Below are 15,356 nucleotides of genomic sequence, written 5' to 3'. Positions count from 1 at the left end.
CTGGGGAGAGTCCCTTCTCTCTTGACTCCTCCTTCTCCATTATGCTGAGGGTGAGTGGAGTGGGGCAGATCAGTAGTGGTGGGGTGTGAATCCTATCCTTAAGCTTCCCAGCTGGTGAGTCACTGTTGCTTATCAAGAGGGAGAGAGGTGAGGTGGCAGGGAGACCAGCATGGTGCAAAAGCACCAGCAGAGCCATTCTAGTGCCACCTTGACCTCCCTGCCACCTTGTCCCTCCCCCTCTCCCTCCTGGTAAGCAATGACAGCCTACCTGCTGGGAAAGTAACACAGACACTTCTGGATTGGAGAATAGCAATGATGGGCCCTAACGGCTGTATCCAACATTCTCTGTCCATTAGCAAAAGGGCTCTTGTGAAAGTCGGATGAGTTTTAGTGTACCACAACCAAGGAATCCAACGGAACAGTTGTGCTAGTAGAAACTTGTGTAATATATTGCACACTCTATTGTGCCACCAGCAGCCCGCTTATGCATTCTCTTGCACAACAACGTTCCACTGATGCAAAATATTTCACCAGCAGAACAAGTATACCTCTAAGTAACTTTGATTTAGTCCTACCTTAGATATAATACTGACTTCAACTTTTCCAGAGTACAAGAAAATGTGATTCTGTCTGACCATTCAAGAAGAATAGCCACATTGGCATGTGCTATGTTTTGCACTCCAAATTGTTTTTCCTTCTGCATAGCGTGGATACGGAACATCATGTGATCACAGATTATGCTAGTGGTATATAATGAAAGCAAATGATGTAAAATTTGACAAGTATGAACCCTTTGCTATAATCCCAAATGAGACTGAAAACCAGTCTCAAATTCTCAGTGTGTTTCCTAAGATCATTTTTGCTTTTGCTTCTTTCTCTCTGTATTTTTTTTCCTTTTTGCTTCAGGCAATCTTTCTTTCTTTCTCTCTCCCTCCCTCCCTCCCTCCCTCTTTCTCTCTTAAAACCATTGTAGCAGCCCAAATGAATGGGAAGAAATAGCACAGAAATTTGGGAGACAGGTACAACCTAAACGAAGCCATTTAAGCTTCTCTTTGATAACAGATAAATTTTAGCACCTGTGATCTTCCACAGCTTCAAATTAACTAGGTTTTTGTGCATTTTGGTTTTGCAAAAAGATTTTATTCACCTTCTTTTGCATGGTGTAATTTAGATCTAGGTTACAACATAAACAGATAGACCATTCCACCTTATGTTTTCATTTAATAGATAGATATAACCCTTCTGTAACATAAAACTAGATGTCATGGAGAAGAGTTTGAGCCTTCTCTTTTTCCTGACATTCTAGTTTTCTGTGTTTAGGGAATTTATTCCATGGGGAAGCATTCAAATATAGGTTTCTCTCCTGCAGTCTGAAATGGTGGAAACCAGGAATGGTTTTACTCATCTGCCATTTTGTATGAACTAGAGAGAGGTAGTCAATGTGGTGTCCTTCAGATGTTGCTAGGGACTGCAGCTTCCATCAGACTTGACCACTGGTCATGCAAGCTGGGGCTTATGGGATGGTAATTGGAGTCCAATAGTATCTGGAAGGCAGCTGAACTAGAGTATAGACTCCAAGTTGCCAACAGGTTATAATAGCTTAGGGCAGCCTTTCCCAACCTTTGGATCCCCAGATGTTGTTGGACTACAACTCCCATTAGCCCCAGCCAGCATGGCCAATGATCATGAATGATGGGAATTGTAGACCAGCCTCAACTGGGGACCCAGAGGTTGGGAAAGGCTGGTTTAGGGTAATGGTTTGAAGCTCAGATGATCATCTACTCTAAACTTTGGTTTAGCTCATGGAGCTATGGTGACCCCCCAGCTGCACATGCTTCTCTTCCCCACCTTCTTTTCCCCATGTGAGAGGATGTGAGTGAAAATGTATGTTTTTATTTTTGAATAATCCACTGTTTTCCTGTTATGTATTAATCCAGGGAACTGTGGTTTATTGTAACTCCAGGTTTGTAAAAAAACAAACCAAGAGCAAACCATCATTGTGGGCTGTATCCCCTCTTCTGGATGTCCTTGAATTAAGCTATGTCTGTGGCATTGTTGGGAGAGGGGATGCTAGTCATCGTGAAGATCTCCTCTGTTTTAAAAGCTTCCTTACCCCCCCCAAAAAATAAGAATATAAGAAGAGTCTGCTAGATCAGGCCAGTGGTCCATCTAGTCTAGCATCATGTTCTCATAGTGGCCAATTAGATGCCTATAGGAAGCCCACAGGCAGGACCTGAGTGCAGAAGCATTATACCCTCCTGCGGTTTTCAGCAACTAGTATTCAAAAGCATATTGGTTCTGACCATGGAGGCAAAATATAGCCATCATATGAGTGTGTGTATGGAGAGAAGGGGTAACAATGCTGCTGTCACAAACCCATCTACCCCAAAATATTTTCAAAGGCTTCATCTGCCCGCCCGCCCCCGAAAACAATCATTTTGCTTCATGGGTTCTTATCTGAGATATAATGTATTCCATTTAGTTGTACGTATTTAGGCTTAGGTATGGTAGGATATTAGGGCTAGGACATTGTGGGGAACCTGTGTCCCCCTAGATATTTTTGCTGCATTATGCCTCCTATCAACCCTGACCATTGGGCATGCTTGATGGAATCTTGAACCAACAATAGCTAGAGGGCTACAGGTTCCCCACCATTTGGTTACTGGTTTACCCTAATAATTGTAAGGGATAAGTTGTTTGAATGTTTGAAGACGTTGCATGGGTGTTCTGGGAGGGTGTTCCAGATATAAGGGGAAGCAAGGGAGCAGGAGATATTTTGTGCCTGGAATGTTACAGAGCTAGAAGTGTGAAGGTCACATTCTAGATTAGGTCTGAGGACCCTGTGCCCCTCCAGAAGATGTTGCACTTTAACTCCCATCAGCCCCAGCCACCATGGCCAATGGTCAGGGATGATGGGAGCTATTGGCACATCTGGAGGGCCACGGGCTCCCCAGACTTGAGTTAGATGGATTAGGGAATCACAGAGTTCAAAATGACCTCAACAATCATTTAGTCCAACCTGTTGCTGAAGCAGAAAAGCCAATACTACAGCATCCCTGATAAACGACCTTTCAGTATCCACCACCTTCCAATGGCAGAAAAGGCTGCTGTGATATAAGGCTCCAGGAACAATCTGAGAGAGGATGGGGGAAGGTCAATAGATTATTGTCTATATAGGATTTTGCCTATATCACCTATATTGCCAAAGTGCCCAAAACCAGCTCTGGATGAGACAGCTTGCCATTTAAAGTAGCAATTCATTCATTCATTCATTCATTTCTGCTTAGTGGATGGCGGCTGGGAGGTGTGGAGCGAATGGTCAGTCTGCAGTCCTGAGTGTGAGCATTTGAGGATCCGGGAATGCACTGCTCCGCCTCCACGCAATGGTGGGAAATTCTGTGAAGGCCCAAGCCAAGAATCGGAGAACTGCACTGAAGGCCTTTGCATTCAAGGTAAATTGCTTGGGTGGGAACTTTGTGTGTTATCCCCCCTCCCTTAAATGAAGGTTCATAGGCAAATCTATTCTTCATGTTACAGACTGGAGAATATTTTCCGTAGTGAAATCCTTCCACAAGGAGATGGCGAGGGTATCTGTGTGTTCATAGCTTTGAAATTTATTTTGCCTGTGCCTTTTGCTTGGAGCTCAAATCCTTTGAAGTCTTTAGAAAGAGTTAACATTGGCTGGAAGGGAACATTTGGATTCTTCCTGTGGTGAATAATTTATCAATTATTACTTGGGATGGTCCAACATGTATCACTTGCTCAGAAACTGATGGTGTCAAAGGAAGGTCACATAGACTTGAAAGATACTCTCTTCTATTTTTTGTATATCCAGGTTAGCAATAAACTTACAGGCTTCTCTTTTGATTCTTGAATAAGGATACTTGATTATTCTGATATTTGCCAGTTCCTGTATAAATTGACTTGATCTGTCTCTCTTGGACTAATGTGCAGATTAGATTTTTTAGTTGTGCCCCCACTCCCATTAAAAATGAAGATTAATGCAGAAATTGAAAAGAATTATGTGCAAAAGAAAATGTGAAAGTGATCAGAAACAAACATCACAGATCAGAAACAAACAGCTATTTCCAAAAAACTGGGTTAGATTTCAGTAGAAAATGATGTCAGTAATTGCAAATGATTATGTCAAACTCTGCCTTCATCTACAGCCATTTTGTGACTGATGGTCTTCAGTAATTTTCCACTGTTTTAAGTGGGCCCTGGAGATAAATATGTTTAGAACCTGTAGTGTAGACAGTCTGAGGTAGATGGACCAATGGTTAGGGATGGGGAAAAAACTCAGTTCACATTTAAAACTAAATGCATCAAATTTGCACTTTCTGAAACAATATGAGAACCAAAACACAGCCACCCTTCAACATTTATCCAAATTTTGAGATTCAGTTCACCAACCAACCAATGTTTACAAAAATGCATATGTTAGGGGAAAGTGTGCACAAAATGAATATATTGGTGAAAATAGCATATAGAAATATATTATGTTAGGATAATTTGCTTGCAAAAACATTTACATTAGTCAAAATTGCATACAAAAATGTATTCATTAGGAGAAATTTGCAGTAAAATGCTGAAGAATTTTCATGAGGATTTTTTTTAAAAAAATGCAAACATCTGCATAAATGTGAAGAACTGAATTTAAGATTAGACAAAATGAGACACTGAGAGAACTGAAACTGCCAGATCATTCCATCGCTACCAATGGTTTCGATGGGCCAACAGCCAATGGCAACTTTCTATGGTCCAATTATATTGGGTGACTATCGCTGAACCAAGCAATGCTTAATATAGCAGCATGACAACAAACACAGTCCTGAGTAAAAGCCAAAATGATCTCAGTTCTAGCATAACAGAGGCAACTCATCTTCTTTATCTGACACTACAAGGTACACAATTATCCCTCCCCCCTCCCCGTTTTTTATAGTGGCTGTACAAATTGCTTCCTATGAAACTTCTTGAAGCAATTTAAGAATAAAAGCATGAACAATAAGAACATATATAATAGAGTTTCATCTATATAAAACAATTTCATAAGAACATAAGAAGCTCCCTTATATTGAGTCAGACCATTGGTCCACCTAGCTCAGTATTGTCTACACTGACTGGCAGCAGCTCTCCAGGGTTTCAGGCAGGAGTCCCTCCCAGCCCTACCTGAAGATGCCAGGGATTGAACCTGTGACCTTCTGCATGCAAGGCAGATGATCTACCACTGAGCTACGGCCCTTCCCTCATTTCAAATCCAATCCAGATACAGACTGAGATAAAAGTCTCCAATAGAGAGGGTGCCTGTCTGATATGTAATGTGAGGGAGTTGCAAAGAGTGGGTGCCACCACCTTCAAGGCCTAATTCTTAAATCACAAAGTGTGAACCTCCAGTGGAGTCGTCTGCAGGAGGAAGTTATGGGGGAGGTGATGTTTTTATATTGTAGTGTTCTAGTTACCAACTACATAAGTGGTTCTCAGGCTTAATAAACAATGGCCCAAGTGTCATTCAAGACCAAAATCTATCCTTTTCAGTATTTGAACCAGAAAATCTCCAGTCTTTCACTCTCATGTCCACCCCACAGGCATGAGATTACCCACTGCTGCCATAGACAGAGTGTTTTTTGCACTCAAGGATCCATCAGTCTGTATTTACTGATGCCATGTGAATGTTTGGATTATTTGTTACCGCTGTCAGGGAGATAGGAATAGGAGCGCAGGAAGGTACGATATACTGAGTCGGACCAATGGTCCAGCTAACTCAGTATTGTCTACACTGTCTGGCAATGGTTCTCCAGGGTTTCAGTCAGGAGCTTCTCCCAGTCCTACCTAGAGATGCCGGGGATTGAACCTGGGACCTTTTGGATGCTCTTCTGCTGACTACAGTTCTTCCCCTTGAATGCCATTGAACGGATAGTTGAGTAGACAGGCCATGATGGGTGCCCCCTCCATCCTACCCTGAGCCTTCATGCAGATATGCAAAAGAGTAACATAGAATGAAGGTCCAAAGAAACCAAATGCAAAAGAGGATTGTTGGTGCAGGCACCTCTCACATACAAAGGCTCAAATTCCTACTGACAATTCTCTAAAGTGACTTCTTTGTACTTGGAAGCTTTAACTCAGCTCTGCACCTGACTGAGACCATATTATGGAAGGTGATCCTACATTTTATTTACTTCTCTCCTATTAGTCTGTTGTTTGCTTGGGTCCAGGCATCTGCTCCTGATGTAGCCACTAGCTTTACTGAAAAGCTTGTATTTAAACCCCATCAGATAGAACAGGAGGTGCTTGAGACATGGGCAGCTTCAAGTGTTTCCTTTTACTTAAGCCTACTGGAAACAAAGCTTGATGTTTGCCCAGTTGTGCCGCTAGACACAAACTCAAAAAACATTTCTTTCTGAAAGGATTAGTGTTGTCTCAAGATCCAAGGTAAGGATATTCTGCTTGGAATGAGAAAACCACAAAAACTTTGTACTTTGGAGACCCTGTTGCTAGTTTGCCATCTTGTCAAGAGTCAAATAAATATTTTTCCTCCTTTGTCAAGTGACTCTAGTGTGGGGAATTAGTGCTGACCAGCCAGTTTCTCCCTCTGCTTCTTATTAAATTTACTGTTGATGTAAGATGCTGGATAGACAATCCTGGAGATTGTAGGATATAATTCCAACTATACAGAGGATAGACTCAGCACAGGCAGCTAATGCTGTAATTCTACTAGCTCTTCCATATCTGACATTCCCATCCTGTCTCCATTGATTCTAGTAGTAGATCTGTGGCCAAGATCACAATGATACACGTAAGCCAGCCATTTCCCCCCCTGTGCTGGTTGTCAGTTCATTTCTGGGGCCAATTCAAAGTGTTCATATTAGTGTTTAAAGCCCTAAATGACTTAGGGCCAAATATCTGAAGGATCACCTCCTTCCCTAAAGATCTTGTTGGATGTTAAGATTAACAGAGGGGGCCTTCTTGGCAGTTCCATCGTCCTCTGAAGTTCAGGGTGTGCTAGCCTGGGAGAGGACATTCTCTGTGACAATCTCCAAATTGTGGAATTGCCTCCCCATAAAGTTATGTCTAGCATCCTCTTTGTATATCTATTGTTGTATACAGATGCTGGGTAGGGTGAGCAGTGGGAGGTTGCTCACCTGTCTTCCCAATCTAAAATGCAATTCTCCACATTTCTGCAGCAATTTGTGATTTTTTAAAAATAAAAAATACTCCTGAAAATTCTCCAGCACTTTCTCCTAATAGACACATTTTTGTAGGCGGTGTTGACTAATGTACTAATGACTAATTTTTGCAAGCAGTTTCTTGTCATATAGTGCATTTTTGTATGTTATTTTCCCTCATGTGTTCATTTTTATGCACACTTTCTTCTAACATATGCATTTTTACAGACATTGTTTGGTTGATGAACTATATCGCAAAATTCAAATTAGTGAATTTTGAAGGATGGCTGTGTTCTGTTATCATATTGTTTCAGAAATTGCGAATTTGATAGATTCGGTTACAAATGCTGCACTTCCTGGAGTGTCCCTGGGAGGATGTCATGATGTAACATCCTCCCACAAGCCTTCTAGGAAGCATGCCAGCCTGGGAGACTGTGGGGCACTAGAGAGCAGCATGACCACCCCTCCGCAGTCTGCCCCCAGACAAAGGCACCAAAATTCTCCTGTTTTGGACTGTTTTGTTTGTGGGGGGGGATGTAGAATGATTTCTTCCTTCTCTCTGAATGCTGGGGGTGGGGAGAGAGATCTAGCTCTACTTTAAATTAAACCTGGAAGCAGATGGGTAGGCAATGTTGTTCCTGCCAGCTCCCTGTTGGTTGCATTTTGAAACAACTGCTGTTTGATTTGAAAGGCAAGCCCCACACAGAGAGACTTACAGTAGTCAAGTCTGGATGCAACCAGTACATGTTCATAGTTTTGTTATAAAGCAGTGTTTTGGGTAAGCAGTGTCTGCTCTCTCTCTCTCTCTCTCTCTCTCTCTCTCTCTCTCTCTCTCTCTCTCTCTCTCCTCTCTCCCTCTCTGCTTCCAATTTCCAGTCCAAAGAGAGAGCATCCCTTTAAACTTCTTGCATTAAGTGTGAAAATGTCAAAAGGCCAACACTCTTCAGAGTTGGGACACCAAATCCTGAACTTTTGACTGTCAAGGCCAGAGATGTTATGTCCATGCACATGAACAAAACTATCACCCTTCCATTCTGAAACCGTGAAACCATGATGATGCAATCGGCACCATTAAGCCCAACCTGCATGCATACAACTTTGTCATTCTATCAGCTTGGTTCTGCTTTTTGATAGATGTTACCAGTTCCAGGGTTCCTTTTCTTTTGAAGGAGAGTGAGCCCTTTCTAACAAAGAAAGTGGAGCAGGGGGAAGCAAGAATGAAGCTGAAATCAGCACAGGCACCATATGTCTGTCCATAAGTTACTGTTCTTTAGGATTATGCATTTTCTCCAGAACCCAAATCCTATCCCTTGTTAGTTCAATCAGAATGAAATATTAAGTGAATCCCCACCCAAACCATCTGAGTGATTTTTATTTAGCTGATGGATGGGTTTATCTGTTTCTCATCTGTATACATTTCACATATGTTTATTCATTAGTCCATTTTGTCCTCTCCGCATTAGTCTGTGATTTTTAAAAAAAATGCAAGAAAATTCATATCTAAATATCTATCATCCTAAAATAGACATTTTGTAACACATTTTGGGGTGTGGGTGTGTGTACGCACGCACACACACACATACACACACACACACAGAGAGGAGAATTGCATTGCACATTTTGGAGAAGCACAGAATCCAAAGAATAAGTATGTTATGATCCACACATTAGTCCGGAGATGTTGATCAGAACAGTTTGCATCGGGATTTGCAGAAATCAAATTTCTCAAGCACCCCTAACATTTTATTCCTTTATTAGTCACACCATAGGTTTATGTCAAATAATATTTAGGGTTTTCACCTTTTTATTTTTTTATTTTGCTTTCTCAGCTTGTAGGAATTAATGCAATTAACTTGTCTAGATTTATTTCTTCCCTTTCCCCCCTCTCTATCTCTCTGTTCCTCCTTCTTCAATATGTGCCTTCCCAGTTCTGACTTTTCCCCAGAGGGAATTATGAAGGAAACATTGTGCAGCTCTTCAGAACAGTGATCTCTGAGGCTATTTTTTTGCAGGCACTACTTGTTAACGTTGTTCCTTTTGTGAGGCCAAAAACATAAGTGAACCAGTTCTGTCATTCACAAGCAAAGATTCTTCTCCAACTTCCTTGCACAAGCTTCATGTTGGCAGCATGGGACGTACAGTCATTCTAGCCTAGTCAAAGATTTTCCAGACTTTTGCTAACTAGACTAATTAAAATAACAGAGAATGAGATAGAGAGGGACGTAGATGAGGAGGGTGTGTTGTAACATAAGTTAATTTGGTTGAAAGGTGCCCTTAAGCATCCTGGGGCTTGGCACTCAGGGCTGTAGAACCCATAGGCAGGATACAGAGTGCCTGTGAGGCTTGGTTGACTCACTCTGCAGATATATGGGGGTTTGGGAGTGAGGGACTTGTGAAGGCTTTCGTACTCCGTACGTGTTATAAGGGTGTGAGTCAAAGGGCAAGGCTAAGGAACCTTTAGCCCTCCAGATGCTGCTGAACTACAACATCCATCAGCCCCAGCAAGCATGGCCAATGGCCATGGATGATTGGAGTTGTAATTCAGCAATGACTGGAGAATCAAAGGTTCTCACCTATCATAGGGAGAGGGGTAGAGGAAAGGGTCATAGCTCCATGGTAGAGCATCTGCTTTGCATGGGGAACGTTCTGAGCTCAGCATCTCCAGGTAGGGCTGGGAAAGACTCCCATCTAAAACTCTGGAAAGGCACCACCAATCAGAGTTGACAATATTGGGTTAGATGGACCATTGGTCTGACTCAGTATATAGCAGCTTCTCATGTTGCTAACAGCTGCCCCTTCCCCAAGGCAGGGGCATGTTCAACTAATACTGGTAAGCAACTCTGCTTCCAACACTGTTATTTCTCTCTGCGTCTGGCTGCAAAAGGGCTAAATCCATTCTGCCCCCAGCACCACAGACCAGTTTGATTATTGGTTTGTTTGTTTCCTTATAAACTCCCCCTCTTGTAGGTGTTTTAAGGAATGATGGACTGAACTCTAGAAACCAACAATTACGCAGAGAGAGAAATCTCCATTGTTTTAGACCTGGGTAGCCAATGTGGTGCCTCTAGATGTTTGGCTTCAAGTCTCAACCTCCTTGACTGTTGGCCATACTCCCTGGGTTGATGGGGCTTTGTCATCCAAGACCATCTGGAGGGATGGCCTAAGATGAGGAAAACATTAGCTGTCCTGCAATTAATACAAAAGTGAGTGAACGGGCTGTGTCTTTATAGAATGTTTGAGAAATCTCATTTCAGGTGGGTGACCTTCGGCCAGTCACTGCCTCTCAGCCTCAGAGGAAGGCAATGGTAAACCACCTCTGAATACCGCTTACCATGAAAACCCTATTCATAGCGTTACCATAAGTCAGGATTGACTTGAAGGCAGTCCATTTGCATTTTTTCATTAGAATGTCTTTCACACCTTTTCTCCTGTGCCCTTAATGACAAACGGTTGCCCTGCATATGCACACCGACTTTTGTTCTGATATTTCAATCTTGAAATGGAGAATTCATTTCCAGCTTCCTTGGAAACAAGTGTTTGGATCAAGGTGATGTGTGCATACTTGAAATGCAAAACTGTATCCGAAACATGCAGCAACGTTCATTTCAATACCTCAGTCTTCAAAGCACATATTGCATTATGTAATTTGCTTCTCCCCATACACATTCCCTTCAAATTGGTGTGTGTGGGGGGATCAAGCAGGCAATCAAACATCAAACAGACAATTATGGCATAAGCATGCATGCAAAAGGTCTGTGCGCTCGCTCCCTGCTCAAGGTTGGGTACCACAAGCTTGGGTACCACCTTTCACTGTGTCTTGCATTTTTCTTGGCCTCCTTGAACTTAGGGTTGAACTAGTGTTCAAACTTTTTAAAACAGAATTATTCCTTACAGGGCGATTCAAAGCCAAGATCTGCTGGGATGAGAGAGTTTGCATTTGGTGCATCTTGAGATTTCCCAGCTGAGCTAGGCCTCATCTGGGGCTCAGTTGACAGAACTTAAGCCAGCATAAATTGTGCCAGTTTTAGTCCCCAAAAATGGGGATTCCAGAGGCACGACAAGGGCCGGGCAGGGCAAGGAGAGACTTATATCTATTTCAATCCAGCTTGGTCATGTGACTTAGGGCCCAATCCTCAAAACTCAGGCCCGCACTCATCTGCCAGCTCAGCCAGCAGTAGCCCCTCCCAGAGGCTCCTGAATCGGGGTTAGAATATGGGAAATTTACACTGGTGTGAGTTACACCAGCTTCCTATAGTTAGAATTGCTCTGTTAATAAGCAGTAGGGGCAAGGGGAATCTGCAAGAGAATATGTCACCGTATCCTTTAGCCTAAAAGTGCCTATTTCATATATACATCATGTGAAGGGGCATCCTGGTAAAAATGGAGTTGCAGAACTGTGATCCTGGCCTTGCTTCCAACATCCATACATTAGGTGGAGATACTGGCAACAGAAAACTTGTTCATATAGACTTTTCCTTGCATTCTGTAACCCTGCAAAATTGAGATTCCTGAACACGTTTTCTAAGTAAATATCACTGATATATATATGTGTGTGTGTGCACGCTTGTGCGCTTAGAATCGTCCTGCATCTGGTATAAAATTGTCTTTGGATCCATGTGTATTTTTAAGCACATACGCCAACAAATAGTTGATTTCTTTCAAAATCACAGTCACTATTATTGCTTTCTTTATCTAGCACCATCTATGGCCTCAACTCCACCATAGATTTAAAACACTGTTATGCCACGTTACATGACTTCCAACAAAGAATCTGTTGTGAAGAATAGCTTAAGAACAGCTTGTTAAGGGTGCTGAGAGCTGTTAGAAGACCCCTATTCCCCTCACAGAGCTACAATTCCCAGAGTGGTGTAACAATCAATCCCTCTTCCCAGGGAACTGTAGCTGGGAAGCACTGAACTTGAAGTGATTCATGATGTTTTGTCCAGCAGTGGGGAATCTCAGGCCCGGGGGCTATATGCAGCCCTCCAGATCTGTCTATTAATATAAATAAATAAATATATAAATCCTATTCTGTTCACATTTCAATATGAGCCTACCTAGTTCACATTCTCTGACGCTCTGTGGAGGGAAGGGGGGAATAAGTGTCTCTGAGCAACTCTGAGCACCCTTAACAAGCTACAGTTCCCATCCCAGGATCCTTTTGAGGAAGCCATGACTGTTAAAATGGTACAAGAGCACTTTAAATGTAAAGTGCAGATGGGGCCTTAATTGCTGTTAGTGGGATGAAAGCCAAAAATGGACTGCATGGCTGCTTGAAGTGGTAGAAGAGTGCTTTGCTTTTGTGGTGCGGATGAGGGCTATGTAAATGGTGCTTTTTCAAAATCAAAAGAAAACCAGATTTGTTAAGTCCCTGCCTCCGAGGAGGAAAAGAGGGATACTCGGAGGACAACAGAGGAAGGGGAAAGAAGAAGGAGTCAGGGCAAACAAGAAATATATGTGAACAGGATAAAAATTGCTGTGCAAAATTCTGGAATAATATTATTGGTCCCTTCTGTTTCAAATGGGACAAAAACATATAGGAATGTGCCATATAAGCCTTTTTGAGGCATTCATGTTTAATATAACACAAATTATATTATACGCTCCTACTGGGAGTTAAGGCAGGAGACAGATAGATATATATATAAATTAAACATGAAAAGGGATGTAGGTTGAAGTGTGCAAGCTTTCCCCCTGCTGCTGCTTTCATTGTCCTCCACAAACTGGGGGGAGGCTGTCAAAAATGGGGCAGATCCTGTACTTGTGGACACAGAATGCCAGGACACTAAGGTTCTTTAAAAAAAGAGCTAGCTGATGGGGGGGGGAATGCACAGGGAGCCTCCATGAGTAATGAAGGAGCCCAACTTCAAAAGATCACTCTCCAAGTAAGCATGGGATAGAAATTTGATTTGGTTCATGCTAAAGGTGAACCTACCTGTCACTTTTCCAAAGGATATGCAAACTAAAACCCAGCCATCCTTCAAAATGCACACATCTCTGGATTTTGCAGCACAGTTCTCCAGCCAAGTAATGTGAATGCCTGTACTAGGGTAAAGTGTACATAGAAGTGCCTGTATTGGTGGAAGCAGCATAGAAAAATGCATTATGTAAGGGACGTGCTTTGCAAAAGTGTGTATATTCAAAAAAATGGCATACAATAATGTGTATATTAGAAGAAATTCAGACTAAACCGCTGATGAATTTTTATGAGGACCTTTTTAAAAAAAAGCAAACTGTTGTGGAAATGTGGAGAACTGAAGATTGGGAAAATGAGAAAAACTGAAACTGACAGATTCTCCCATCCCTACCTCCAATTTGTGGCAAGGGGGGAGGGCACAGAGCTAGCGCACTGATTCCTATGCCCCCTTTACTTTACACTTGATGTAAACATCTAAGGGCTATTGACTAAGGGTGAAAGGGGGTTGAAGACACCATACCATTTGTCCAGAATTGGACTTCTGTTCTGATAAATGTTGGTAAGTCAAAGAACATCCATTTACAAATACTGCTCTTCAGTTTAATTTGCCGTGATTTATTTATATATTTGTATTAATGTATTCAAGGAGCTCAAGGTGACATGCAAACATGGTTTTCCCCTCCTGATTTTATCCTCGCAACAATGCTGTGAAGTAGGTTAGGCTGAGAGACAGTCACTGGCCCGAAGTCAACCAGTGAGCTTCATAGCCAGTCAGGGATTTGAACCTCACCCAGTGAGCTTCATAGTCAACCAGGGATTTGGACCCTGTCCAACAGTCTAACCAAGCCTTTCCCAAGCAGTGTGCCTCCAGATGCTGTTGGACCACAACTTCCATCAGCCTCAGCCAGCATTGCCAATGGTCAGGAAGATGGGAGTTGTGGTCCAACAACATCTGGAGGCACACTGGTTGGGAAAGGCTGCTCTAACCACTACACTCACTGGCTCTCAAAACAGGGCATTAGAAACATACAAATCCCCCTTATGCCAAATCAGGCCATTGGTCCATCTAGTTCATTATTGTCTGCACAGACTGGCAGTGGCTCTCCAGGCTTTCGGACTAGTGGTGACATCCCCAGCCCTAACCTGAGATGCTGACAATTGAACCTGGGACCTTCTACATGCAAGGCTGATATTCTACCTCTGAGCTATGGCTCTTCCCCATAATTTAAATGATGGCTTAAATTATTTGTTCTGTTGTGATTTTCAAATGTTGTGACAAAGTACTTCAATGCAAATACTCTGTATTTATACTTATGTGTTCTTTTCAAATGGTTTCATGAAGATGCACATTTTAAAATCAACCCTCCCACCCGCTGCTTCTCTGCGAACAATCGGCCCCCTCCTGAACCTGCTTTGATCTATAAAAAAAAAGAAGAAAGAAAATCACCCATCAGGGTTTGCTTCTAACATGTACTTCTTCCTCAAGAGATTGCAAGCTAATTATCTGTAATACATTATGTATGAGTCTGTGGGCCCGTTTACACATTAGAGCGTCTGTTAGTGAGTGGCAGAACAGCCGGAGTGCAAACCAGAGTGTGGAGTATGGAGATGTGGACCAGGAAACAGTATATGTTTCTGTGATTATGGCAAAAGAAAAATGCAGCCCTCCCATGGACATGAGTGTAGCTTTTTCACCACCACCACCTTACACAAATTTCACACTGATATTTTGTCTCTTCCCTCTGGTATGGATCTTTGTGCATGCTAACTCTTATATGTATGATTTGTTCCATTTGTGCACCAACATCCTTTGTTCTGGGGGTGTACACCCCCCTCCCCCACATATGCACACCCACTTATTCCAAATGGGGCCTTTCGTCTTTAATGATAACAGTAGATATTAGAACTATGCATAGTATATAGCTAGCACATCTGTATAAAGAGCCACTACTCTTTTCAGTCTTTGATAGGATGGCCATGTATCCTACTTTACAGAAGACAGTCCTCTGAGGCCCCATCGATGCTATATATTTAAAGCAATATCATACCACTTTAAATAGCAATGGCTTCCCCCAAAGAATCCTGGGAAGTGTAGTTAAGGTTAAGGTTGCTGAGTGTTATTAGCAGTCACGTAGTGGCAAATTCAGAAGTGCAGGTCCCTTCCTGTTAGTTACAGCCATGCCCCTGTTGTGGAAAAATGTATGCAGAGTGATTCAGCGGTCTGAGCTGCATGTGTGCCAGTGTGTATTTACCTACGTAGCAGGCTTTTACCCTGC

The 15,356-nt window shown here is 42.4% G+C and overlaps 1 protein-coding gene across 4 annotated transcripts in view; it reads left to right on the top strand.

The window, feature by feature from the left end:
* Positions 1-15,356, top strand: part of UNC5D (unc-5 netrin receptor D) — a 550,803-nt gene that overhangs the window by 411,362 nt on the left and 124,085 nt on the right. For all 4 annotated transcript variants that reach the window (XM_061592401.1, XM_061592399.1, XM_061592400.1 and 1 more), the window contains exon 7: positions 3,288-3,452. In XM_061592401.1, coding sequence (XP_061448385.1) covers positions 3,288-3,452 — 165 coding nt within the window. The remainder of the gene's footprint in view (positions 1-3,287; positions 3,453-15,356) is intronic.

Source organism: Rhineura floridana, chromosome 12, assembly GCF_030035675.1.
Source record: "Rhineura floridana isolate rRhiFlo1 chromosome 12, rRhiFlo1.hap2, whole genome shotgun sequence".
Classification (NCBI taxonomy): domain Eukaryota; kingdom Metazoa; phylum Chordata; class Lepidosauria; order Squamata; family Rhineuridae; genus Rhineura; species Rhineura floridana.
This window is presented reverse-complemented; position numbering and strand designations above follow the sequence as displayed.